Source organism: Stegastes partitus, unplaced genomic scaffold (assembly GCF_000690725.1).
Source record: "Stegastes partitus isolate 25-593 unplaced genomic scaffold, Stegastes_partitus-1.0.2 Scaffold1788, whole genome shotgun sequence".
NCBI lineage: Eukaryota > Metazoa > Chordata > Actinopteri > Pomacentridae > Stegastes > Stegastes partitus.
In genome coordinates this window covers 45,236-72,219 of record NW_007579519.1, presented here as the reverse complement: position 1 = coordinate 72,219, position 26,984 = coordinate 45,236, and the positions used below count along the sequence as shown (strand labels likewise).

Here is a 26,984-nt window from a genome sequence, read left to right as displayed (position 1 = left end):
TTTCCTTTTTTTTCTTTTACAAGATGTTCGCGATGAGTCTGGAATTTAAACGCGCCACTTACGCCTTTCAATTTTGGCGGCAATTCCGCTATGAAAGTGGTGTGACTCCGGATTGGTTCTGACACCATCACCTTCCCATTCTGGAATATCACCATTTCACACCATGAAGCGGTCTTATCGCGGCGGCCAGCCCCCCTTTTACTGTCTGCTGCTGTTAGACCTCCACCGCTCTCGCTCGTCTCACTCACAGTTCAACTTCCTATACTTGAGATTTATCGACCCTAATATAAACAATTTACTATTATTTGCGGTTTCTTTTTTTTTCCCTCCTTCTCTGTTTTATGTTCCGTATTGTTGCTCCACAGCCTCTTGCTTTGTCGTGCTATTGCTTTATTGACCTGCGCTGAACCAGCAGCTGCCTCGTCTCTAAATTATTGAACAAGGAGAGACAAAAAAAAAAACTTGAGCAATAAAACAAAGCGGACATGCTTCCTTGTTTGTTTCTTTTACGCTTGTTCACACGTTTTTTTTTTTTTATCGGGCGAAAATTATTAAGCAGCCCGGCTACAATTCAATAAACTGGGTTTTATGTCTGCGAATATTGTAATCCTGTGGGCGGTTTACTCATGCTTTTTACACCCACATTACACAGCGCTAGCTCTTCTCAATGGAACATCTGCTAACTGCATCTGTGAAGCGGGTGCCAAGGCTGGAAACCAGGTGTGCTGGCGAACATGACCCAAGTATTACACAGAGTCCTCATTTGTCAGAGAGAACTCTCATTATTCCCTCGCTGATGACTGCAATCCAGAAAACTCTCTGGTGGTCGTTTTTTTTTTTCCTTTTCTTTGTTCAACTCTGATAAAGACGGCCTTGGATGGACCAAAGTTAGTTCAATTTGTTTATTTGCGCAACCAGGCGACTTTAACCATCACATTTGAAAGGGGCTCATGTTTTTTGTCAAAGAAGCGCTATCGTATTATTTCTGCAATATTTTCGAGTGGACATAAAAGCGCTCGCATTTCAGAGGAAGCATGACAAAGCTCTGGGTCGATTTGGCTCCGGAGAGAGAAGAAGCATGTTTAATTTGAGGGGGGGAAAAAGGGCTGAAACTTGTTGGTGTGTTGCGGTAAACATTTCGTGCAGCTTGTGCTTATGTTGCTCCGTGCACCAGATGTCAAATATCATGCGAGCATCGCGGCGTTATCTGTAACAGTGCTGTCACAACGGATTCAGTGGATTTAACCGGGGGAAAACCGAAGACCGTCGCTTTCACAGATGAACGCTGAGCTAGAGGAGGGGAATGTATGTGCTTTTTCTTTTTTCTCTAGTGCATATTATAGATAACATAATGGAAACCTCGCCTTTCCTTCTTTTCTTTTTTTTAAAACCAGGACCACACGGCAGTAAATGCAGGCCTTGTTTACCATCAACAACCCTCCTGGTCCTGACATGACGGCGTGTGAGAGCTTTTCAACTCTATGGAGGCATTCCAGCATCTATTTACACAACAGCGAAGCACAAAACAACACAATACCTAAAACAGAGTATCGATTTTTTTCCCCGTCGCTCATCAATGCCGATGAATATAGGTGCAAATCGGACCATAATGCGGCACGTACCCGGATAATTACAAACATATAAGCGCGCATTTTGCTCGACGGGCCTTCACTGTCCTTTAATTAGCTTAATTAAATCATTCAGATGCGTTCTCATCATGCTCTATAAATAAGCCGCATTTTTATTCAGCTGCTCCTCAAGGATATTTTCTGCTGCTTTGGTTCCATAATGCAGTTCTAAGCTGTGCACTGATGCTCGTATGAAAATTTGATGCACTACACGCTCGGTTCTCCCTCATCGCCGCGCAGGGGCAAAAACAAGCCTCTCCCTCCCCGCATTCCCATTTGATCCGGCATCCCAGCTGTTTCTCTGCTCTCTGTCCTCTCCGTCAACCTCCCACTTCTTTCTTTCTTTCTTTTTCACTCTCTTTCCTTTTTTTTTAACTCATCGCTTCAAATGTGCAAAAATCATAAATTACAGACTCGCCTCCGTGACGCCGCCGTGCTTCTAGATCCCAAAAAGGAGTCAGTGAGAAGGTTACGTCTCCTCTTAATGAAAAATTCACCCTTGACTGACCTTTTAGGTGTCAGGAATCGCAGAAGCACTGGAACATGGCTTTTCGTGGTGCTTTTAAGACACTGCCTGGGGAGAAACTGCTGCGCTGTCCTGAAATGCACTTAGTCTGCTACTTTTGTCACTTCTGCGACTATTTGTTTTACTGTTACTTATTGATTTCAATCGCTGGAGTATGTTGCTTTCAGTAGCTGGAATTAAAGCAGAATGCAACCATTTGTAAAAAAAAAAAATCAACTCCTTGTTTTCCGTCAAGAGAAGTCTCTTTGAAACGACTTTGTAAAAGTTGCAGCGCTAATCCCTCGCTCGTTCACTTTGCCGAGCAGCTACTCCTTCACTGTACTGTTTACAGTGTGGGTGTTGCACATCCGCACCGTAGAGTGCAGTACCTTGCTAAGGAGACACAAATAGAAGTGTTGTCTGATAAAATGATTCTCTGAGGAGCGAAATTGCTCATCTTTGTTTTTCCCTTTTCCTCATCCCACTGTTTGTCTATTTCGGTGTCTCTCTCTCTCTCCCTGCCTTACTTATTAAACTCCCCCGCCTTCTGTCACCGTGCCATCCCTGTGCCGTGTAATAGTAGTGGGTCACTCCCACCCCCATTCGGATGTGACCGTGTTTGGGGCGTGTGAATGGAAATTAAAACAAAGATCTTCCTTCTCGGTCAGTTGTTGCAGAGAAAACAGGTGGGTTTCAGGAGCCGGGGGCGGTTTTGTATGTTTTTTTTCTTCCTGGCGGCGGCGGCTCCTCGGAGGGTCTGCAACACGACTCTGTGAACCGTACAGAGCGGGCCGTATAGTTCGTGTAAACATGTCGGAGGCAAATCTCAGGGTGATTGCCTCAGCAAGGTCAGTCAAGGACATTGTGTCTGTAGTACGACGTCTGCACAAACACTCGAGCGTGCAACGATATTTTTCATTCCTGCTCTCAGCGAGCGTCGAACTTATTGGATATTTAGGCGGGATGAAATTGAAATGTGTCCCCTGCTGTTGTTTTTATTCATTAGCCGCTCAGCATTTAGAAAGGAGCCAATTCAGGTCAATGAATTCTAAATGGAGGAGATTCTTTTATTTTATTTTAAATCCTGTGTATAGGTGTTTTATCTAAATGACTCTTTTCTTGTCTTCCCTGAATTACAAGTGAAATATTCAGGTGAGAATCAGGTGCAGCCGTGAGAGTCCTTCTGCACTCTATTCTGTAAGAGTTTAATGTTGAAGTCAGTGACGAGGTCAAGGGCGTCTCCGTGAGATCAGCACATCCTCAGAGAAAGAACAAAAATAACGATCAGTTCTCAGCTCGTGGCTCCGATAAGGAGGAAATATAGATAGAAGTGAACTCGCTCGACAGCCACTCGTCTAATTACTTCAACTGTCAGTGCGGCTAAAATAGAAACGTCAACTCGGTCTGTGTCAAATTGTTGCCTGGGATGCAGGGCGGACGCCAAACGCTGCAGCTTTACAGTTCTTTTTTTTTTTTTTTTGAATTTCCTATCGCTTATAGTGACATCGGCAGAGCTGCACTGAGCTCGGCGCCGCTCTGCACGTCCCAGAGTTCACTTGTTAAACTGCTCGGGCGCCCATGCTTAGAAATCTCTTCAGTCTTGGCTCACTGACTCAGGATTCCCAGCACTTAGGGACAGACCAGTTGATTGAAATGGCGTAATTATTTTTTTTTGCGTTGTAATAATCTGTACGGCTTTCCTTATACCGAACCGCTTTGAAACTTAATTAACTATTATTTATATATAATTATATTCTTGGGAGTTCATTTATCCCTCTGGCATTCAGAGTCTGTAGAAAATTTACATTCCATAGAAGCGTTAATTGGTGTCTTTTCAAAATAAGAGCGGCCATTTTTTTTTTTTTTACTTCTTCGTGCCTGTATCCTTTAGCGCCTTATTTTCCCCCTCTGTACCATAAATGATTTGGTTTTTTCCATGAGTTTCGTGTTTATTTAGCGGCTAAAGCTGTCAAACTTCCCTGATTTTCAGATGGTATTCTCAAACAACGTGCTGTTTTGTTCCAGTTTGGACAGTGTTTGGTTGGTCAAATCAACAAAACGCATTAAAAAAAAAAAAAGAAGGCACAGATTTTCCAGAACACAACTAACAGCAGCTGTGTTCTCCAAAGCAAAGCTGCATGGAAAGTGTGAGATTTAGAGATTTCCAGTTGAAGGACGACAGCAGCTGATGCGTTCTCCTGCACTTCAGCCGCATACTTGTGCGCTTAACTGCTCGTGCAAGTGCAAGTACGTGAAAGCGCGTCGGCTCGTCCGTATCCTACTGACGGATTTTTTTTTTTTTTTCTACAGGCATATGCTACTCAACGCTCATGCTCTTATTCCAGCACTTCAAAGATTATTACTTTAAAGCCTCTTTAAAACCTCGCCGTAATTATCAGACACTTGGTTGAAATGCATAACTCCTTTTGTGTCCGCGCAGATATTATCCGTCCAACTGTTACCCAATCCAATTATGCTACCATCCACCCTACGGCTAATCAAACTTTTTAATTCTCTTATGGTGCCTCGTTCTGTAATTGGTTTATGTAGTCAAACCAACAAACAGTTCACATCAGGACTAGTAATCCCCTCGTGACAGCCGCACATGCTGAGTCGGCGAAATCGTCTCTTAACAAATAAAAAAAAAGAAGAAAAACAACTTCTGGAAACTTCAAGGGGAATCTCAACACTTGTTCGGGGATGTAAAAAGGCCAGCCGAGACCTGTCACGGAGTATTTGGAGAGGGGTTAACTGTAACTCTGAGGGATGAGGCGCTAAGCCCGAAGAACGATTATACAGTAAAATAGTAGATGGCGACTTAATTGCTTTGCTTGGATGTATTATTACTGCCTGTCTGCCTGGTGTGTTATAACAACCTGCAATCACACCGAATTTGCAATTATTCCAGTTTTGAAGTGATAATGGTAATTTGTCTTTCTCGTAGCCGTGCAACGTGAACTCCTGTTTCTTGCAACGACTGCGTCTGAGTCTCCTGTTGTTTAAATACCGGTGGGAATGTGCTGTTATGCTCCAGAAGTCGGCCTCGTGCAGTTTGTTAAATTGCAGTAATAAGACGGGTGGGTGTGAACCAGGTCTTGGATGTAAATGCTAGGTGTGTTAAGCCTATAAAAAAAAAACGAAATGGAACAACAACAGAGTAGTTAGTGAGAGTTTTGCATTTCAAAAGGCAAAAACAAATGTTATGCATTGGCAGAAATATGTTGTGCGTGCCTTAGCATGAAGAGGAATCCATCTTGTGGGAATTGATCACTATTTAAAGCAGAGGTTTGACAGCTTCTCCCACTGTGGGATTTTGTCAGCCTCGCTACGACAACGGCCCCGCGATTGCTTTTTGTGGGGCAGGGCGGGCGTTCACGGTTACTGCCGGATTCGATTTCAGCAAACACCGAGTGTAGATGTTGAAGTACGGCGACTGTGAGGTACTGTACGGTTTCTGACTTGCAGAGAGTTGAAAGAGCTGCACAAACTAACAACCCTTCCCAACACACTGGGCCCTTTGTCATGCCTCGCAGTTGAGAGGGAAGAATTATCACAAAACTAGCAGCAGAAAGCTCTACAGTGCGCTTTGAGACCCATAAACGCCGGTGATAGGCTCTCTAGCTGAGACAGAAATGGCCCGCAGAAGTGATCTGAATAATAATTCCCAAAAAGAATTGCAGTCTCCTCACACGCAGATGTGCGCCACTCAGTCAGGAACCTTTGTTTAGATTGATTTGTGAAACAAGTTCCCTGGAGTTCGAGCGCTCCGTCGTCTTGCAATCACAGGAGTGACTCATTTTTTTTTAAAGTTGTGCAAGGTAAATCATGTCCGGGCAGGTCTGTTTACGCTCTTTCCTCTCGTATCGAAACATAAGCAGCTGGCTATACGGCCGGCAACTCTTACATCCTGACAGCGGGGATCCTTCAGGTGTTCACTGGAGTGTGTCACGGCTGTGCGGTGAAGCCAGCTGATATGAAGGTTGAGAGCCATCAGCGGAGTTCAACATGTTTCACACTCCAGCGCTGACTGGTTTGTCTTGTAAAAAAAAAAAAAGGAGCACAAACAACCTTGGAGTTGTGTCCCGTCACAGTTCATCAGCCAAGCAAAGTCGAGCCGGCTGAGCTGTGGGAAAGAGGGGGAGCGTCACCTCAGCCTGTCCGGGCCTGCTCGCCCTGCAGGGGAGTGGCAGCGCATTAACAAAAGCACAGTGGCTTCGGCCTCCTGCGACGAAAGAGCCGGAGCGGCGAGGGTCTGTCCTTCACCCACCTAATCAGCCAAGGAGTAGGACACGGACCTGGCTCGGCCCCCGCGTCCTGCTAACAAACTGTCAATAAGGATCCCCGTGCAAAAAAATACCACGCTGGATGCGGCTGTTTCTGCTTGGCTAGCCTGGTGGATGGAGGGCGGGCGCGGCCTTGTCATGTGGCATTCTTCTAACTAGGTCACAACAAGTTTCATTTTAGTGCAGCCGAGCGAGATCTGCTCGTAGCTAGAAAATGGGTATATAAATATTTAACAGTTTTTTTATATTTGTGTTGTTTTTTTTCCCTTTTCTCTCCACCCCCCTACCACCACCACCACCTCCCGCAACAACAGGATTAAAAAGGGATGAGACATTTGTATTCATAAAGTAAATTGCATTTCAAAACTATAGCAAAAAAAATTACGGCGAGCATGATAATTGCTAAATAACTAAGTGTTGGGGGAATAGGAAGACAATACGCCGTTGCACACCATCGACGTTCCCCACCTCTTAAGAAGCGAACGTCTTTGATCATTGCCGGAGTAAAAATACACGCAGTTAAATCTAAATGCGACTGCTATTAATATTAGTTTGTTGGTTAATCCACTTTCATTAGGAACAATAAGCTGATATGTTAATAAACTGCTCTCGTTGACTCCCAGTGGCTCAAGTGTGAAGTCGTGATTTATAGATGCGGAGATTCATTTTTTTTGTGCTACTGTTGTTCTTTTTTGCTTTAAACAGCTTCTGTAAACACATTTGCTCGTAATCTAAATTCAAAAATAGAGTGACAAGTGCGATACAAATAAAACCAGTCAGACGTTTTTCATCGTTCACTTACGCTATATCAAACGGTGTCATCGTCGGCCGGCGCATTAGCATAATAAATGTAAACAGCACCGCCGGAGAGGCAGCTTGTCGAGCGGCACGCTACGAAAGCGTTCGGGCCTGTTAAAATGTTAAAATAAAACATTACTCCCATTGTGTTTGGCCTGCACCAGCCCTTAGCCTCTAGCATCTGCAGCTCCGCGGACACGAACGCATCTATAATGTATGAAGGGTCGGCCATGTCACTGTAGAGCACGTGAGAATACATTGCAGGCAAAGCCGGAGCAGATAAAAGCAGTAGGAGCCCGGTCTCTGTAGACATCAGTCAGCACTCCACCGGCCTTCATCGGCCGCCGATTTAATGGATTCTTTTTCTGAGACAGTGACAGTGTGTGATGGGTTCGCCAGGAGTCTTACATGTACTTTCTTTTTTGGCTTTTTAACTGTTATTTTATTATACTCCTCTGTAAAGTCTTGCTGTATTTGTATCAGCAGTGTAATGAAATACTTCACCTGGTTTCTGAAATGGTCAGGGAGCTTCGGAGACCCCAAACCTCGGCATGTTTCCAGCATCTTGTCCATGTCACCCATTATCTGTAACTTTCAGAAACCAACAGTCTGACTTTCACACCTCTTCGCACCATCACCGGCACCGTGCTTCTCTTTCTTGGTACGTGCCACCCTTCCTGTGTGGATGTGTTTTTTGCAGAGATGTGTGAAAATGTGCACCCCCTTTTTTTAAAGAATGATATTGCATGTCTTAAAGTTCTCCTCTATGCTTCCCCTTTTTTCCACCAGCGTCAACCGGGCGCGGGTGTTGGTTGCGAATCCTCTAAGAACCAGTTAGCTTTTCTCCGAACCAGAGCACCGCCATAGAGTCGCTGCTCGAGCACCGGTTTCATTATCGAAGCTTCCTGGAGTTGTTGTTTTGTTGGGGTTTTTTTTCCAGAACTGCTGTCGAGGACCACAGTAGGAGACAGTTTGTCTCTCCCACGAACCTGCGCCGGACGGCCGATGAGTCATTATTCGTCTCATCTTCCCTGCAGCTCCATGTTTCAATACTGCCAGTTAGTGCTTCGAGCCACCAGCTGTCAATATTAGATCATAAAACGTGTTTAGAAACACGGTTGTAAACGGCAGTCGGCACCTGCGAACGCTGCTGTTTACGATCGCCATCTGATGATGTTAAAGCACTGAACTGATGCAGATTTTTCTTCCTCGTCTTTGGATTAGGCAGATTAGCTATTTATAAAAACAAAAAAATCACACTGACATAGTTGTCGTTTATCTTGTTGATCACGAGAATCGCTGCTAAAAGTTTTTTATTTTTTTGGGTTGTACACCAGCGAAGTATTGGTGCCACTCTGGAACCAGTTTTCCTGCCCATAAGTTGGTTCTTTGGCTGTTGCAACACGATGAACTAGTTTGAGATTAGGCACCGGCTCCAAACCAGCCTTCAAACCGCCACAGTGGAGAACGGCGTATAAATAGATCTGCCTTTCACTCTTGTCTTCTGCTTGTGGCTGTTTAGATCAAGACTTTCCGTGAGTGCTAACGTTGGACATCTTCACGGGTTATGAGAGATCATTAAAGACATTTTATAAGAAAATAAACGGTGCTATCATCCAAACGGTGCAGATATTATTCTAATATTATGTACAGGTTCGTCAGATTGAGTGCTGATAGGATGCTGGCTTCCCTTCTCCTGCAGTTATTTATCTTCGTGGCCCAGATAAGCTGTTGTTGTGCATCTGCATGGCTGTCACAATCCCAGAGTTAAGGAGTGTCTGCACAACATTAACTGGCAATCAGTGGGTGTTCCGCAACCGTTAACCCCAAAACCTATCCCTAACCACGTGTAACGGCTGCCCAACACCCACTCTGATGGAGGAACGCCCACTGGTGTTCGCAAGTGACCTCGGCTCGCGAGCCGCCAGTCCGCCCGAAGACAAAATGATTAATGTTATTATTTGTCCTGTTTTCTTTTCTTATCCTAAACATATCCATCATTCTGAAATTAATACCGGCCGTAATTACCACATTGATATGCATGGCAGATTAATGCACAACACGCTCTAAAATTCTAAATAACTTTAAACGTGATTAAACACGCGATTATTCCCACAAGGGATACACCTGTCACAGCTCAGTGCCCTTTATTTTACTCCGGCCTGCATTAGCCCATATGTCGAGTCTTATTCTGGCAACCATTTACAACCAGTGCACAAGCGCTGTTTTGTCAGTCATCCAGACAGCGGCACCGAGGCTCGTTTCTGCTCAAACATTTTCCTCCAGCCTTGTAAAGTCTGGGATTGTGCGAGTGAGTATAGGAGCACAGGGTGCACTTGCAATCTGTGAAGGACACAGTGAAGATGAGAAATTTTCACCCGAGCTATCATTTTCCCGGCAACAGACATGTGCGCCGCCTAATGCACTGTGGCTGGAAACACTGGCATTTATTATCCCGGTGGCAGAGAGTCTTCCCTCGGCGTCTATAAAAATACCCACGCTGCAGGGGGAAAAGATGTGATCCTTAATGAAGAAGGAACTATCAAAATCTCATTGCTCTAATTGTTGCTTGTAGTCGGTAATTAAATTGAACACTACAGGTGATGGGAGAAGGTAAAGGGTGCCTGCATGGTTTATTAGGTGCACAAGAGGTCAACCGGAGTCTATAATGTTTTGCAAAATCACATATATTTTACAGGTCTAGCTTCTGGACTTTTTTTTTTGTCACTTAGACCTCACTTGAGAACAAGGCTCCAGTAAATGAAAGGGAAAAAAAATGCGTAGACGAGAATGGGCCAAAGAAGCAGCTGCAAATGGAGATGTGACCTAACACTCCTGCAACACCTTCACCCCTTTTTTTCTTCCTGCAAAGCCAGTTTCACACCCACTTGGGAACATTGCAGGAAACGTGTGAGCTTGCTTCTTTCACCTCACTGTTGGGATACATTTTCATCAAATATCTAAATGCGGAAAAAAGTGAAGAGGAGAACTTTTTCTGCAAATTAGCATTATTTGGTGTAATAGCTCATTTTAATGCTTGAAATTGTAATGAGATAGATAAGAAATATGAAAACGAGCAGGTCTGATAATCCTTAAAAGTCTCTTTGTTGTGGCTATTAAGTCAGACTTTCTCACAGCAAACAGAAACAAGATCACAATTTGCAATAATGAGATAAAGAAAAAAAAAAAGAAAGTGAAGCACAATGCATCTCTGTGCCCGTTGAATCATATCGAGAAAGACCGGCTAGGTGACTGTGTGGGGGGAGGGATCCGGGAAGCTGTGAAAATGGAGCCGCCGTGGAGATGAAAGTAGTGGTGAGTGGTGTGTGTGTGTGTGTGTGCGCGACACGGTTTGAGATATCTTTTTGGTAAAAGTCACCCAACCTTTGAGCTCTTATCCCACGGCTAAAGCCACGGTATTAGGTTTCATTTTATAGATTACCCTGAGATACAATGTCAAAAAGAAGAACATTTTCTCTTCTGTGAACCCTGCGAGTGGAAAGCCTACCAGAAGGGATGAAATTGGTAAGGTATCCACAGGAGCCAGGTATCTTAATTCACTATCATCCAAACTCAGACTGAAGTAAATTGAAATGTCCATCTCTGGATTATGACTCCAGCGAGCGTGACCAGCTGTTCCAGTTTGTGAAAAACTGGTTACGTCGAGACAGAAAACGTGTTGCCAAGACGCTTCTAAACTCTGTGATTCGGGTAACTTATTTGGAGAGGCTTCAAGCGAACTTCAAACATCTCTTTAATGATCTATAATCCTTTGGCAAATCTTCAGTGGGCAGCCCGGCTTTCAAAGTTATTTTTAACAGGATGTGGAAATCCGTGATGAAATTAAGTCAGAAGCTGGGAAAAAAAATAAATACATTGCAGTATGTGCTTGTCGCTCTACATTTTATTCTAGCCAAAAAAAAAAAAAAAACAGCTACCCCAGCCAGTGCTCCCTGGTTGTACAAAAACATGGATGATCTCCTACACGGGGAAAAAAAACAACCATCTTGATATGACAAGAAAAGCAGGGGGAAGTGAAACGAGGAAGAGGCGGGTTAAAGGTTCTTTGCAAGCCAAAGCAGCACTGTCAGAAAGGGAGAAAAAAAAAAATGAAAGAGAGAGTCCAGGTTGGGTCTTAATGGAGCCATTGATCCTGCACCAGCGGAGGACACACCCAATAGGGGACTGGCTCACAGTGAGGAGACAGGTGTTCGCTCGATATCTGTCCCACTTCTCTGACCTTAAAGCTTTTAATCAGCTCTGCCAGGGAGCTTGTCAATCCTGTCAAACAATGAGCAGCACGCAGCATAGACACAGTAAGGGAGGGCAACTCGAGGGTAAGAGCCTCTAAATAATACTCCTGCAGGCCCTCCAGGAGAAACCCGGACGTGCAGCTGTTTTGTCGGGGCTCCCGCCGGACGAGCCCCGGCGTCTTGCAGCCTCAACCCATGTCAGCAGATTTCCGTTAATGTCAGAGGCGTTCGCGATTTCATGTGGGATAGCACCGGTTTTGGTTGACGATCGCTTAAAAGGCCATTTTTGACGAACTTAGCGCACAAATCCGACTTCTTTTTCGTCTTAAAAAACCATTCCTCCATTGCTTGAGTGACAGAGATTTCAATACGGCCTAATTGAGTTGTTGAATCTCCCCGCGACTGCCTGCTTTGCCTTCCCCTCGCTTCTAATCAATAGCAATATACTATCAGGATTCGTCAGCTATATTTTCTTTTCTTTGTTCCGTCGAGGATTGCTCGAAGTGGGAACCCGCTTGGTTCCCGCTGGCTCATTTCGCCGCGCATTCTCCTGCGTCGCGAGTCCGAATTGGCACGCCGTGAAGTTTAACTACAGAATATCTTTTTAACGCGGAGAGTAATTACAGCGCCGGTTTGATTGCAGTTAATAGCGCGAGCTGTCAGCGGAGCAGTCACACAGCAGTCACACAGTTACAATTTGGCCACACTGAAATTGCATTGAACCGCGCAATTATCTCCAGTCGAAAGGCAGCTCTCGTCACCTTTGTTCGTTTTATCTGGATGCTACTTGGTATTGAAGTTTAAACCCCAACGCCGAGGTTTTGTTTTGTTAATCTGAATGCTTGCAATCTCGTAGGAGCTATTAGCGTTGAATCCCACTCCTCAGTTTTCTACACTTTAGAGAAAAAAAAAATACATGAGTTCATTTCCTGGTGGGTTGGTTTTTTTTTTTCAGTGCCCCAAGCCCACAGCCCACCCACTGTGGTGTTTTCAGATGAAACTCAGAGAAGCCCAGAGAGCCGCTTCATGATTTCTTTTTTTTTGATTCCTTTGATTGATTACTGCTCCCATTCTTTCTCTTCCCAGTCACATTTTAGAAGTGCCTGTCCTGTTTTTTCTCGCTGTGTACATCTTTGAGAATGTACCGAATGGTTTTTTTGTATCCTGGGTCTCTGTGTCAATAGACATTGTTAGACATCTAACGACCAGTGGAGACTGGAGTAACTCATACCACCCGACTCAGTTTTCAGGCTCCATTCCCCTTGCTGTGGCTTTGTGGTTCTCTTACTTATGTCTCCATGCCAGTTGCGTTTTTTTTTCTCTTAAAAGGCCAGTTGCAAACTGTGCAGACATTTAAGTGCTGTTATTTCATGTGTTCTTTTAAAGCTTTCCATCAAAAATATGTCACAATATAAAGAATGACGGGGCTCAGAAGCCTGAAAAATAAGCCTCCATAGAATTGCCTCCCTTAATATTATTATTAAGTCTTTTGGAGTATTTTTTTAAAATTCTGTCCTTGCTGTCAGTTCCACGTGTAATGGCCTTTAGGTCGTAATGGATTGGGTGTCAGAAAGACGTATAAGCCGAGATCTGAAATCTTTCATAATATCCAAGCCCGTATGGGCTTCGCGTACCGAGAGTCGCGGCGCGGAAACGCAACCGGGCCTGTGAGAAAGTACGCTATATGATGGAGCTCAAAGGCTGGTGGGAAAGACAATACTCCATCACAGCTGGAAAGCACATGCAGCAGAATATGAACACGGTCCTGAGATGTGGTGAGCATTCCAACGGTTATATGTATGTGGAACATGGAGCCGTACTCGCCTTGGAAAGATAGGCTGTGGTCGTGGTTTAGGAAATGGTTCAGCCCTGGTCTCGGAGTTCTGCCTGGAACCGCTGGATTTCATAGAGGTTTATGATCAAAACACACATGAAAAAGGGGAATTTGGCAAAGGCCGGGATCCAGCAGAATCCAAAGCTGCTGTGTTTCCATGTAGCCGTCTCTGTCACATGTTAGCATCAATCTTTTTGTTTACATGTCATACCCGCTGTTGATGCTTCTATTGTAGCTTCACTCATTTCTGCGTTTCCAGAAGCCCGTTCAGAGTCAGTGTTAGAAAGAATTTAGGGCAAAATGATCCCGGACAGGGAAAAAAAAAAAAAGCCTGAAACCTCCTGGCAGCCATGAAGTGAATGTCACAGTTAAAGTGCAGCAAGGAATGCCTATTAAAATGTACATCCATTACCAATGTGGAAAATAATTTAAATAACAAGATAAGATAACATGTTTGGGGATGAAGTAAGTGTAGCATATCTAACTTTATCAGCTTTAGTAACTGCTGCACATCCATTCCTCCAGTGGTGAAATCAGGATACTAATCCATGCCTAAATGATGTGACTGCAGGGCAAAATTCATAATCGTGTTTATTTGTACTTAATTCCTTGTACACGTGCGGCGCTGAGAGATGACTGGTTTGTTACAGTATTAAATCTGTGCTGCTAGCGAGGTGATGTCGTTGCCTTCAGTTAGTCGGCCATCAGACATGATACAGGGCGAGCGGCTGAAGCCCTGCTATTGTGACAACATTTCTTTTGAGCAAATGCACAGCATTTTCTGAGTCCCATGGTGATCATGACTCAGACACATACTAAGTGTGCTTGTTAATTGATAGCAGACTGGGGTTTCAGCCCACTGCCCACTCCAGCTGGAGTGTGAATTCCCTCTCCTATATGTTAATGGATCTGCTGTATAAATGGCCTGCGCCGGCAGTGCTGGAGAAAAATAGCTCTGTGCAGCACACCAACAAGCAGAGCTGTGTGCACATTGCCCCTGCTGTCCTGTTTATGTCCCAGCCACAATTAGTGATGCACTTTGATGACAGCCACTTCTTCTATTTTTTTCTTTTTTCTGCACATCCTTAAAAATGTAGGATATGCACAACAGTAATTTATTTCAAGAAATCTATGGAGGCCACTCCGATATAACTCAGAGTGGAAATGTCTGAAAAAATCACAAGTGACTCTAATCAAATATTGATTGTTCGTTCTCCTTTCTTGGTTTAATAAGCCGCCGGTCATGCAACAGTGCCTCTCGCCATGCTCATACTGGACCTATTTATCCCTGAAAGGCTTCCTCCATCCTGCATGCCTGTAAGATATCAGCTGGCCTTTGTCAAAAAAGGGCACAAAAAAAAACTCCACCAGTAAAGGTCAACACAGGTCAGATGCCAAAACGATATTCTATTCTCGCACTGAGTATTTCTAAAGGTCACCTTGCATGGGGTGTATGGATTTACACCCGTACACTGTTGTGTTTTCGTTGGGAATGCAGAAGGCATCGCTCGTCCGTTTCCTTCCTCACGTGCAGCCAATAATTGATCATATGGTTTCGCCTGAATAGTTGTTTGATTTTTGAAATCGTAATGTTTTATAATGTATCCAACACAAGTTCTTGGCATAATCACATGGAAATATTCACTGTTTGTACTCTATGCAAGACTTATCTTTACTTGTGGACAATGGAACAGATGGTGTGAGAGAAGGATTTGTCATGCATGGTTGTCCAAGGCCAGACTCTTTCTCAGCACTTTTTGGCAGGACTTTATATGCATTTCATGCCGTATTTGCCGAGTGCTTAGCAGACGTATAGGGTGCTGCTGTGGCGCTGGCTCAGACGGAGCCATCCCCGTCCTATACGCCCCACTCATGAGCCGTTCTTATAGATAATCCTGCGTGATTCATTGTCCAATGCATATTTGATGAAGATATTTAGTGGCTCATACTTAGAAAAAGCAGCATTAATGTTGTCTCAAGCAGGCAGAATGAGCTGCTGTCACAGCCAGTGGTGATTAAAGCAGTGATAAGTATCTTAAATTATCTTTAAGATGAAGCGTCCTGTCAGATAATTTGAGATGGACTGTTTTTTATCTAAATAGTGTTTCAAGGTCAAGATAGAAAAACATGAAGTTCTCCCCGGTGGCAGGTGGATGCTGCTTTCATACTGACTTTATGATTAATCAATAACCAAAAAAAAAAGTCAATTTTATCCAGCGTTGGACTATTTAAGCAAGACGGATGAAAGTGAGCGTCCATTAATAGCACTGAAGGCTTACCTGTACGTGTGCACTCGATATAAATGTGCCGCGTTCATGTGAGGTGAGCTTACGGGCACGTTAACCTCCTGAATGTCGACTTCATGTAGATGTGAATTAATTTACCGTGTGCTGTTCCATTAGGATTCCCACCAGGACGGCACGCCAACCCAAAGGAGAGGCGCGCGCTCCTGCAGCAGTGTTGTGCGTTATTGTGCTGTCATGTCGACTGTGTCAAAAGTATATGTGGACATAGCCTCTTTGTCACCCCGCGCTAATGCTGAAATTTCCACGGGAGGTGTGTTGCCTGCAGCGGCGTCTCTCCTCCGCTTTAATATCCTGAGTGCTGTAATCTGCTCACCACGTCTGACCCACTGCGTGTCACTCTCGCCGCTCACTCGCCTCCTTAACTCCCCCCCAAAATCCTCCACATCACATTTATGTAACCCCACCCACCCCCCTTTAACTCCTGCGGCTCCCCCCATACCTGCAGCGCGCCGGGGCTCAGCCTGTCTGAGACCATAATGCATCACTCTGTGGCCCCCTTTTTATTTATTGATCAGCTCTTTCCCATTAAGACATCCAACAGCTGCCCTTGTTTGAAAGCCCAGGGAAACTTTTGCATTATTAAAAAACAACCGTCGTCGTCGTCTGCTCCCAACCCATTCTGTGGACCAAATCCTTTGTTGACTAATTGTCTGCTCCCTGTAAGTGCTCCCCGGCGTCTCGGCTTGAGATCCGTCCGATAAAGCGTGTTATTATCAACATAGCAGTTATTGCTCTCACAGCCCCGACGTTTTTTTTTTTTTTTTTTTTTTATTTCCGATACTACTCTTCGAGGCAACACCTGCATGTGTTCCCAGGTTTCAGTGAAACACACACAAACGGTTACAGTCATTCATTTACCAGGTGGAGGGGGAAGGAGGGGGTTTTGGTTCCCTTTCACTCGTATCCAACCTTTTGTTTGCCGACAGTTGCTCGCCGGCTGGTATCAGCGAGTGATGTCATCCCGCCATTTGGTCAGGTAACGTCAGCGCTGTTTATTTAGTGTCGTAGAACCGAAACCATGGTGGCCATGTTTAGTTAAGCTGCAGGGTGAGGGAGAAGGGTCAGAGCTCTCTGATACTGTGTTTACTCTGAAACGTGCATTACTCTCCTTCCTCCCTGCCTCGCTCTCTCTAACGCTCTCTCCCTCCCTCTGTAGGGCAAAAGCCTTATTTTTGGCCCAGCTTTATTTGTCATTGCCACGGTCAAAGACAGCTAAAACCCCCCAGATTGCTTCTAGCGTGTTTCCTATTAGACTGGAATAAAAACAGCGTTAATTACAGGGAATCCATAGGCACAGCTCCTGACTGCGTAGATTACATCCAAGGAGGATGGTGAAAGGTTTTTCCCAAAAAGGAAGGGCACGGCGTACTCCACTGTGTCATCTCAATTTGGTTCTTTGAAATCGTGCGATAACAAAACGCAGCAGTGGTGTTTTCCAGTGTTTCATTCAAGGATGAATCATTATCCCGCTGAACTAAGATAAGAAGCTCTCGCAGGCGAACTGATGCATCCCCTTGACATTTGAAACGCCTTAAAGCCGCTCGAGGGGCGCGCGTGTGTGGGCTTGTGCTCTGAACCCCGCGTTGCCTCAGAAACCATGGATGCAGCCGCATTAGGTGAGAATCGGTGCGCGTAGCTGAGTGGCCGATGCTACGCGCCGCCAACCCGAAAGTTGTAATTTTATGGCCCCGATGGAGAACACACGACTACGCTGCTATACCGCGCTTAGTCATTGCTTTGCCGCCTCTCGCTCAAACAAACAGAAATGCACGGCCCCTTTTTTTTTTTTCATCCCAGATTGGGAAGTTGCCTAACATAATAAATATTCCCGATAATCATTAACATTTACAGCGCAGCAGATGTTACATTGTCCTCAATGAGCGGCTGTGTTGTACAGAAAAGCATTTCAAATTTGAACCAGATAGTGGAAAATTAGGAACAGGTCTACTAACCATCTGTTCCAGCGAGGTTTCGCTCGCCTCTGCAGTTGAATGTTTGCTTGGGGGAGACAGAGGGTAAAGAGAGCTGCTTTGGCAGGTACACCACTGTTTACCCAAGAGACCTGGCTGAAGCACCATCAAATAGTGTCTGAGTGTAGATTAAAACAAATTCTCTGACACATACTGCTCCTTCTCGAAAAAAAAAAAAGAAGCTGAATGGCCGCAAAGTCGACGTTGATGCTTAATGAAGGGCCCTATCTGGGTGTGTTTAAGCCTCGAGCACAGTGAGATAGCTGCCAGTTATCCCTGAGAGTCATTTATTTTTATAAAGCATTTTGGGAAAATCACTTCTATTTGTTATATAACATATGCAAAATGCCAGCAGATGAGCTCTAAATTACTCACCGACAGCGAAAAAAAAGAATCAAAACCTTCCACCGGGGGAATAAACAAGCAACTAATGGGAGGTTTTGGTGTGTGTGTGACAGTGGATTTGGACTCCCCTACCCCCCCTTTAAACACCCCATGTGTGGTCATGAATAGGGGAGCAGAGGGGGCCTGTGCCATCGCCGTGGGAACTGGGACTACATTAAACAGTCATTATCCCGAGTGGCTCAAGCCGCCGTTTATCTATCAGCATCCCACTTAAGTAACAGAGGAGTAACCAAAGCATATCGAGGAGATGATACGTCTTCGCGAGATAAGCTCCAAAAAGCCGCACTTGGCGAGAAGTTTACGCCAAAACACTGTCGATGTTGCGTCTCTCAGATTCGACCCCATTTGCCGGAACAAATGGCTGCGTGGGGACAGAAGCAGAAAATCGTATTTGTTTTCGGGGAAGTAATTAGTCCATCCAGTGAAAAATTAAAACTCATCTCTTCCTCCAAAAAAAAGACGTCCAAGAAGAATGCAGTCTAATGACATCACATTATACATTTTTGAAGTCTTCAAACTTCAAACGGCGTCGCCTCGCTGCCATCCGGGACCGACGGCGTGCCAGGTTCCCTGGGTGCAGCTTTAAATAGAAGACACTACAGAGCGCTTCTCCTAAAGTATGCATTCACTTCAATTTAATCTTTGCCTTCCTCAGATTGCAGCAGCTCGAGGTGAATTATTCTGAACTTTATTTGACTCAGGCACAAATGGATTTCTGTGGATGAGCATCGCCCGAGTAGCACTGTGAGAGCCAATAATGGTCTTTTGAAATATTGTTGGTTTGTTGGCAAGTTGAGCTGAGAAAAGAAAAAAAAAGAGAAAGAGAGACAATAGAGTTACATATCAGTTGTGAGATGAGTTGCCAAACAGCAGTTGTTTTATGGAAAAGAATCTTCTTAGGCTTTAGCAGATAGTGCCCTGGTTCTGAATGCAGAGTTTTATAGTGTTGTTATTGTTTTATATGTAGAGCAAGGTCTGGTTTAACATTGCGGGCTACAGAAGAATATCTGGGACGGATCAATGCAGCGTGTTTTTTAAAAAAAAAGTTTATTTTCTTTCCCCACTGCAGCACAGACAAAAGGCAGCTATTAAATATTAATATCCTTCATTTTGATTTATTACAGAAAGAAATCAATGGCGTGTTTTTAATCTTTGTTTTCCCAGCTGGGTAATAAAATGTCTAAATGCAGCTAATTTAAATACATTCACCCCTCGGGCTTTTGTGATCTGTTTGCCGTGAAGATTGGCCTGCAGCTCCCTGTTTTCCTGGACGCTCATTAGACTGAAGGCTGTTAGCCGGCGCGGCTTCTTCCGCACGAGGTCCAATCTGCCATATGCAAACAACGCAAAGCACATGCTTCTCCTTCGCCGCCTGACAGGCCAGATCTTATTACAGTCGAATGTCCTGTTCGCTGCCGAGGCCTTGGGAGACTCGTGCTATCAGCGCGAGGCCAGACGGTACAGCAGCTGTTTTAATAGTGCCCCTTATGTCCCCCTTGATCCAAGTCAGCTCACCTGGTGTGAATCAAACCACTCTTTTTTATATATATATATATATATATTCTGCCAGCTTGGACATACTTTTGTTTGTTTGTCCTATTGCTTTTTTTTTTTTTCCCCTCTTTCCAAAAATAGGGCTCCTCTCTCCACTGGCAACTCTTAAGGCAGTGTCTAGCCTCAGGTGTATTAGAGCATGACTGTCCCCCCAGTCACCCTCTTGTCAGTGTGAGAACAAAGCAGCAGCAGCAGCAGCACAAGCGATAATGCCGGCCAAGCCCCAAACCTGCAGCACACTTACAAATCTCCCTTACAGCTCCGCCTTCCTCTTTGTCTGCCCCCTCTCTGCACCTCAACTACTTTGCCTATTTCTTGTTTTGCTCAGTTTCTCTGCATCGCTGGCTCTCATCACCCCGCTTAAGATCTGCCTCCTTAATGCCTTCTTGCATGCACTGTGTCAGCTCCACCGGTCCTCAAGGAGGAAGAGGGGGGCCTCGGTGGGCCGCCCCTGGTCCTTCGCAGAGGGGATTTGGGTTCTGTGTAATTAGGACTGTTCCTCTGGTTTCCATTTGCGTGAGGCTGCTGTTTATGTGGTTCAATCTGAGTTAGGAGCATCAGGCTGAGGGGAAGGAGGGAGGGAGGCCACGCAGCCGGGCCCTGCCAGTATTGTTTTAGCGTCGAGGTGGGTGAGGTCTGGCCAGGTACATATTTATGAGTTTCCACAGCCCTCCCGGAGCTCGCAGCTTCCTCAACTTAAGATTAAACTTTAACTAGTGTTGTCACACAGTAAATTGTGTTTGCTATTTCAAAAAAAAAAAAAAAAATCATACTATAGCTGCCACAACTGGTAATCTAAGCTGTGATAAAATGGAGCAAAGCATTGCCCAGGGGTGCTGGAGGACACAGGTGGTTGTGAAGGTACAGATGACAAGGTTGCCAGTCCTCTCTGTCAAACTGTATTAGTAAATCAATCTGTCATCTTCAAATCCCCCAGGTCGAAATCTCTGTAGAGGGAGCCTTGCTGATGTGGTCAGAAGGAAATGAAAGATGATGTGCACTCAGTATCTTCAAAAGGTTGTCACTTAGTTGTGTTTTTTTTTCTTCTTATATGATTTGATGTAGGCAGCCAAGGCGGTATTTGAGTGAAAGCATATAACAATAGATTGAAATTGCCTTTCTCTCGTAATGCGCCGCTCCTTAGCTTAAGCCATTCAACCTGAGAGTTTGTCCGCCCGCTGCGAAAAACGGGCGGGGAACAAAAAAATAACGTTGTTAATCTTAATGGTCTTCTACCGGGGAGTCTGCTCCGTTTCCGCTCACCGTGCATGCATCGCGGCTTCATGTCCTTCGGCTGAGAACCTGCAGTTTTTACAAGACGACTCTTAACCGTCTGAAAGGGAAGTTTGCGTTGATTTTGTGTTGGGTGGGCGTGAACTGAAACGGATCTCTTCATGTATTCCTTTTTAAAGCCCGACTTTATTTGTTAAGGCAGCCATTACCCATCATCGTGATACCCCGCGTTAAAGAGCCCCTCTGTTTGCGGTGCGCATGTGTCGAGTTGAGCTCTCCACAACATATTTTCTCTCTGTTTATGACTGGATCCACTGGTGGCTTTATGAGGTCGGTGTGATTAACGGAGGAATTTCAGTCTTTTCTTCCTGTGGGTCCTTGTCTATCCATGGGAGATAATTATGGCTGCGGCTGGTTGTAAATACAAGCTCAGCCAGGGGTTGGCAGATCAGGAAATGGGACATCATCAGCCTTCACCTGGAAAGGAACATAAATTAGAGGGCCGAGATAACAAAGACGCGTTGAGGACAACGTGATGTAGAAGCCCTGCAATAGCACATCTGTTCAGACTGCCGCAGACCAGGTGCAAATGGAAGTTGTTGAAGGACCAAAAGAGGACACGAGTAGGAAGCGTTGAATTCTAGATTTTTTTGTTCAATTAAGCCTTTAAAAGCGAAGACAGACAACCGAGGTGACATCTATAGACGGCTAGCATCGTCTGACCAATTAGCCAAAACCCCAGTAAAGTTAGCGTTTGGCATTCTTACTCGTTTACTAATTAGCTGGCTATCTAATTGTTTCAATCCCAGATAAAAGCAGGGAAAGTGTAAGGAAAAAATTTAATTCAAAGATGTTAACTGCTAATGTTAAGCAGAAGGCAAATGTGCAATGGGAAGGGGGATTTGACACTTCATTTCAGCACGAGGTCAATATATGCATGAAAGATTAAACCACAAGTGAATTTAAAGGTCCATCCTCACTAATTGACCTTTTTTTTTTCCCCTCTTTGCCACCAAGTTCCTCGCAGGCTCAGATAGTAAGAGAGAGGTGCATAATTGCTGGCTTTTTAATATAGCTAATGTGTGTGTTCCTCGTTGTTTTGAGTGCTTACACAGGACTTCACATTGTTTCTTTTAATAGGAGCTCCAGGCAGTCATTGAAGTATTTGCGAGTATAAAAGTAATTAAAATTACAATGGGCTACCCAGTGTGATGCAGGAGGTGGTGGTGGTGGAGGAGGTGGAGGGGGGATAGAGAGCAAAGCAGACGATCACTTGGCTCCAGCTCACTGCCCTTACTAGCCTCGCACTTATTCATTAGTGATGCATTGGTTCCTGCTCGGCCCTCCCATCTCATCAGAAACACCACCTTCACCGACAAAGACAGGCCTGTATGGATGTGCCCATTATGTTAATAACAACTCCCCCGGCTTTTTGCACACAGCAGACCACATGTAGCAACTTTACATTAACGTATAGGGAGCACAGGAGTGTGTGTGTGTGTTGTGCGTGCATGCACTTCCTAGGAGGCTGAATCGACTCCTTAGCTTTCAGCGCATGTCCTTGCTATTGACTGTGGCGCTTTGCTCGGCCTCGGACACTTGTTAATCGTAATTAAGTGTTTTCTTTCTTTCTTTTTTTTTACGTGCAGCTGGCGACGGACAGATGGTACAGATGGACTCCAGTAAGTCCGGCTTCGTGGGCACGCAAGTGGAGCTGCGCTGCATTTTCATCAACAGCAACCCGCCGGTGAAGATCTCTCAAGTCACCTGGCAGAAGCTCCTCAACGGCACCAAGCAGAACGTGGCCATCGCCAACCCGGCGCTGGGCGTGTCCGTCCTGCCGCCCTTCAAGGAGCGGGTGAGCTTCAAGCAGGCGGCGGTGCGTCACCGCACGCCCTCGCTGGAGGACACCACCATCGTGTTCTCCAACCTGCAGCTGTCCGACGAGGCCGCCTACATCTGCGAGTACACCACGTTCCCCGCGGGCAACCGGGAGAACATGGTCAACCTCACCGTGTTCGGTAAGAACCCCGCAAGGAAAACAAAGTGTAGTTTTTACATTTTTAGACAGTTTCAATCTGGAAAAGTTAAAGCTGGCAAAGTCTGGTGTTTTCGTAAAAACAAAGCAGCTCAGTAAAGATCTAAATCTTATTGATCTAATCGCTGTTTGTTTGTTTTTGTTTGTTTTCTTCTTCCGGCTTAGTCTAGGATTTAGCTCAGATTTATCTACATGGAAGCATTCCACATAGGTTCTTAAGAGGCGATATAGTGGAGATGCGTGCTTTTTGGGAATATAACCGGCATTAATGAACGCTCGGGAAACACTGGTGCGGTTTCAAAAGGGTCAAGATTTAGCTTTGACAAGGCCGAAAGTTATATACGAGCCCAAAACACATTCAGAACCTACGTGGAACACTTCCATGGAGATAAGTCATCGTTATCTAATCGCTGTGCTTTTTTGTTTGTTTTCGGTTTGTTTGTGTTGTTCTTCTTGCAGCCGAGTCGAGGATTTATCTCAGATTTATCTCAGATTTATCTCAGAACAAGAATTCCACAAAAGTTCTGGATGTGTTTTGGGCTTAAACGTACATTCCTACCTTGTTAAATGGAAACCTTTATCCTTTCTAAACTGTACCAGAGCTTTCGTTGACGCCTTTATTAATCCCGAAATGTAGTTGTTGTACTAAACGGGGGCTTAAATTGTCAAAATAGCGCCTAATATATCATCATGCTTCAGTTTTAATTGAAAAACAAAATCTTAATTACCAAGTTTTTTGGTGAACGACTACAGAAAAAGACAGGATTGTTTTGTCAAATCAGAAACTGAATTTACATTCAGCGCCACAGCCTGACTACTACCAAGGTCTGTGTTTGGATCCAAGAGAACAGACTGAGTAATTGTTGCAGTGATTCAAGCATGTGTAATTTTATTTTGAGCCAAGAACACAGACAAAAAAAAACACACACAATGAAGATATACATCAGAGCATCAGTTAAGGAGCTATCTCTCCCAGCGTGTTTTTTTTTGCCGGTCGGATGAGTAATCAGACGGATGTAAAAACCTGTCGCCCAAATTCGGTTTCTCTTTTGACTCGAGGCAGAAGCAGCAAATTTTTCTGAATCAGATAACACAAGGTCAAGCCGACATCTTCCCGTTAAGTGAAAGGCTAAATGAAAACACTTTCACAGCTCTACTCTTCTATGTTACATTGCCACAGGCTTTGTTGTAAAGCAGGCTGAATTCCTTTAGAACACCTCGAACCAGATGCTTTTTCTCTTGTTTGTTGAAGCTCTGGTTGCAGACCGTGTTATTTACTGCCTTAAAAAAAAAAAAAACACCTGCGGCTGGCGAACAGCGCCGCCGACCGTCGCGGCAAATGTTGTGAAAACGAATCTGACTTGATGATTGACACGTGCTTTAACGCCTGTCCGGGATTGGCCAGAATGTCTCTGATAGAACAGGAAGCTGCCAGAGATTGTAGTCAATAAAAATGGCAGGTGAGACGGAAATCAATAGGGCCGCTTCGGAGAGTGTAATTTGGCTTGAATAGTCTCCTCTTGCGGAAAGAAAAGGGGGTGCTTGAGATGTAGTTTATCTTGGAAAGAGGCAGCTTTGAAAAGGTTGTGCGCTGACTCTGATTAGAGAACTAATTAGAAATTAAGTGATGGCGTGTTTTCCATTAAGTCCCAGTAAAAGAAAAGCACTTGGCTAAAGTAGCGCTCGTTGCCAGAGCTTCTTAGTCGCCTCCGAGTCCCCGTTTCGTGTCACGGAGCCTCCCAGGACTTCTTGGGCTCCGGCGGCTCAGTGAACACGAGGAACCTGTGTGCAGATAACCCAACCAGCAGCGTTCAAAGAGGGCCTCTTCATGGCGTATCTCTTTCAGTTGTGCATTCGCTCAAGCTCAAGCCTGCCTTTTGATGTACTAAGAGTAGATTGCTAATTGGCAACTCACAAAGGATTCAAATTGGATGACTGCGCATTTGGGTAGGCAAGTGGGTTCAACATCTGAGAGCTCTGACAACTGCTTCGGCTTTGAGGAGGAAAAAGAGGCAAAACTTCGCCTGATTTGAGTAACACTATTTTCCATCTCAGTTTGATTTCGCTCAGATTGATGATTGTAGGTGAAGCCGACAACAAAAGACACCAAAACGAGGCGGCAAGTGAAGGACAAAGTCTTTCTCCGTCGAGCTTTTTTTTTTCCTTTTTCCACTTAAGCGACTGATCCTCTCTGCTCCACAGCTCGGCCCATGACGCGCATGACCTTGACCACGCCCACCATCGTGGCCAGGGCCCAGAAGCGCAAGATGACCGTCGCCACTTGCGTATCGGCCAACGGGAAGCCCCCGAGCGTGATCAAGTGGGACACCAGGTTGAAAGGCGAAGCCACCTTCCAGGAGACCCGCAACCAAAACGGGACGGTGACGGTACGGAGCAACTACCTGGTGGCGCCGAGCCGCGAGACCCACAAACAGAAGCTCACGTGCATCGTGACGTACCGGAACGAGAGGATCACGGACAGCGTGGTGCTCAACGTGCAATGTAAGAAACCACTGTTTACACTCGTGATGATGCTTTCTGTTTTTGTGTGTGTGTATTTGGACCCAAAAACATGTTATCATTCTTGCTTTTATACTCCTTTTGCAGCCTAAAGTTGTGTTCTTCACAACAAGATGACACCAGTCAGTATAGTTTAGAGAGTAAACAAGGTCAAATACAAAAACAAAATGCAAATGAGCTGCTGGGTAGCGAGTGTATTTTTTTTAAAATCCAGAATAGAAATACTTTATTGATCCCCAAGGAGACATTCTGTTGTTACAGTAGCAGGTAGAAAGTGACCAAACACAAATAAATAAGCAGAAATATCCAGTTAAGTGCAAACTAAAGTGAAAACTATACTGTGACTATGACTACCACTGCAAAAATAGATTTATTTTGAGTGAAATCGATGCTGACACACAGTCCTTTTGGTCAGTTTTGTGCTGTCAGAGTCCAGAAGTTCATCACTGTTTAGTAGATTTACGTCTTTCACACAATCGTCTTGGAGGTACACAATTAATCCCACTGTAATAGAACAGTTTTAGTGTAAAGTCTTGACTGAAACGCTTCCATCCAAGAAGAGAAACAGATGAATTAGTGTTATTTTTGCTGCCAGACTCTCGGTGCAGTGATACAGGGAGTGTTTCTGGGATGAACTGACTCTGGCGTGACTTCCTTGCAGATGAACCCGAGGTGAAGATCGAGGGGTTTGATGGAAACTGGTACCTGAACCGTCCGAATGTTCAGCTGACCTGCAGGGCTGATGCTAACCCCCCTGTCACGATCTACCAGTGGAAACTGTGAGTCTGACTAAACCGTAACAAAACCCCTTAAGGCTCAGAAGACAAGACAGCATGCCTACGTGCTTTTTTTCTCCCACATTATATTTCAGGGTGAGGGGAGAAAAAAAAAAAAAAAAAAAAAAGAAGAAGAAGAGTGGTGTTTTTCTGTGGAGGGGCTCGCTAAAGCACAGGAAGGCAATTTCACAGAACGGCCTCGTTGAATGGAGTCTGCAGTTTCTCCCACCAACATTTGTTTCAAGGCGTACATATATATATATATATATATATATATACAAGAAAGTAATCTTCAAAGATAAAAAAACACACCAACTTCCTTCATCCTCTCCAGAAATGCGTCTCTGTTTATTTGTTTGTTTTTAAAACGTGTAATGAAGATAAGGCTGGGACCCGAGGCAGAGCACAATGGGCCCATTACAGCAGCAGCACACACCCCTATCTGCCAGATAGTCACAGATACAGCCAGATAAATGCAAACACAACACGCTTTGCTTTGCTTCTTTTGGGGGGGATGCTTTAGCTTTGAAGTGTGAGGACCAGCATGCAGGTATGAAAGCATCACTGTCACTGTTGTGTTTTTTTTTTCCGTGGAGGGCAGCGGTTTGTCCCTGACACTCGGAGGCGAGTGGGCCGGGAGCCTCGGATTAAGCCGGCGTACCGCTGGGGCTGACATCGGGGTGTTTTTTTTTTTTTAGCCTCGGAGACCAAAAACTGCAAAACAAGAAGGAGATACAAGCGTGATTTCTAGGCCTCGGGAGGGAAGTTTGCTAAATAACCCCCGGGTTCGAGCTGCTCTGAGGAGCGATAGGAAGGTCGGTTTTGCAGGAAGGTGATTTTGTTTGGTGTAAGTTGCACCGATCAAAAAAAAATAAAAAGGT

At 44.8% G+C, this 26,984-nt stretch overlaps 1 protein-coding gene across 1 annotated transcript in view; it reads left to right on the top strand.

The window, feature by feature from the left end:
* nectin1b (nectin cell adhesion molecule 1b) overlaps window positions 1-26,984 on the top strand; it is a 73,935-nt gene that overhangs the window by 26,662 nt on the left and 20,289 nt on the right. Inside the window, exons 2-4 of the mRNA XM_008302286.1 lie at window positions 22,419-22,790; window positions 25,010-25,309; window positions 25,989-26,106. Of these exons, the coding sequence (XP_008300508.1) occupies window positions 22,419-22,790; window positions 25,010-25,309; window positions 25,989-26,106 (790 nt within the window). The remainder of the gene's footprint in view (window positions 1-22,418; window positions 22,791-25,009; window positions 25,310-25,988; window positions 26,107-26,984) is intronic.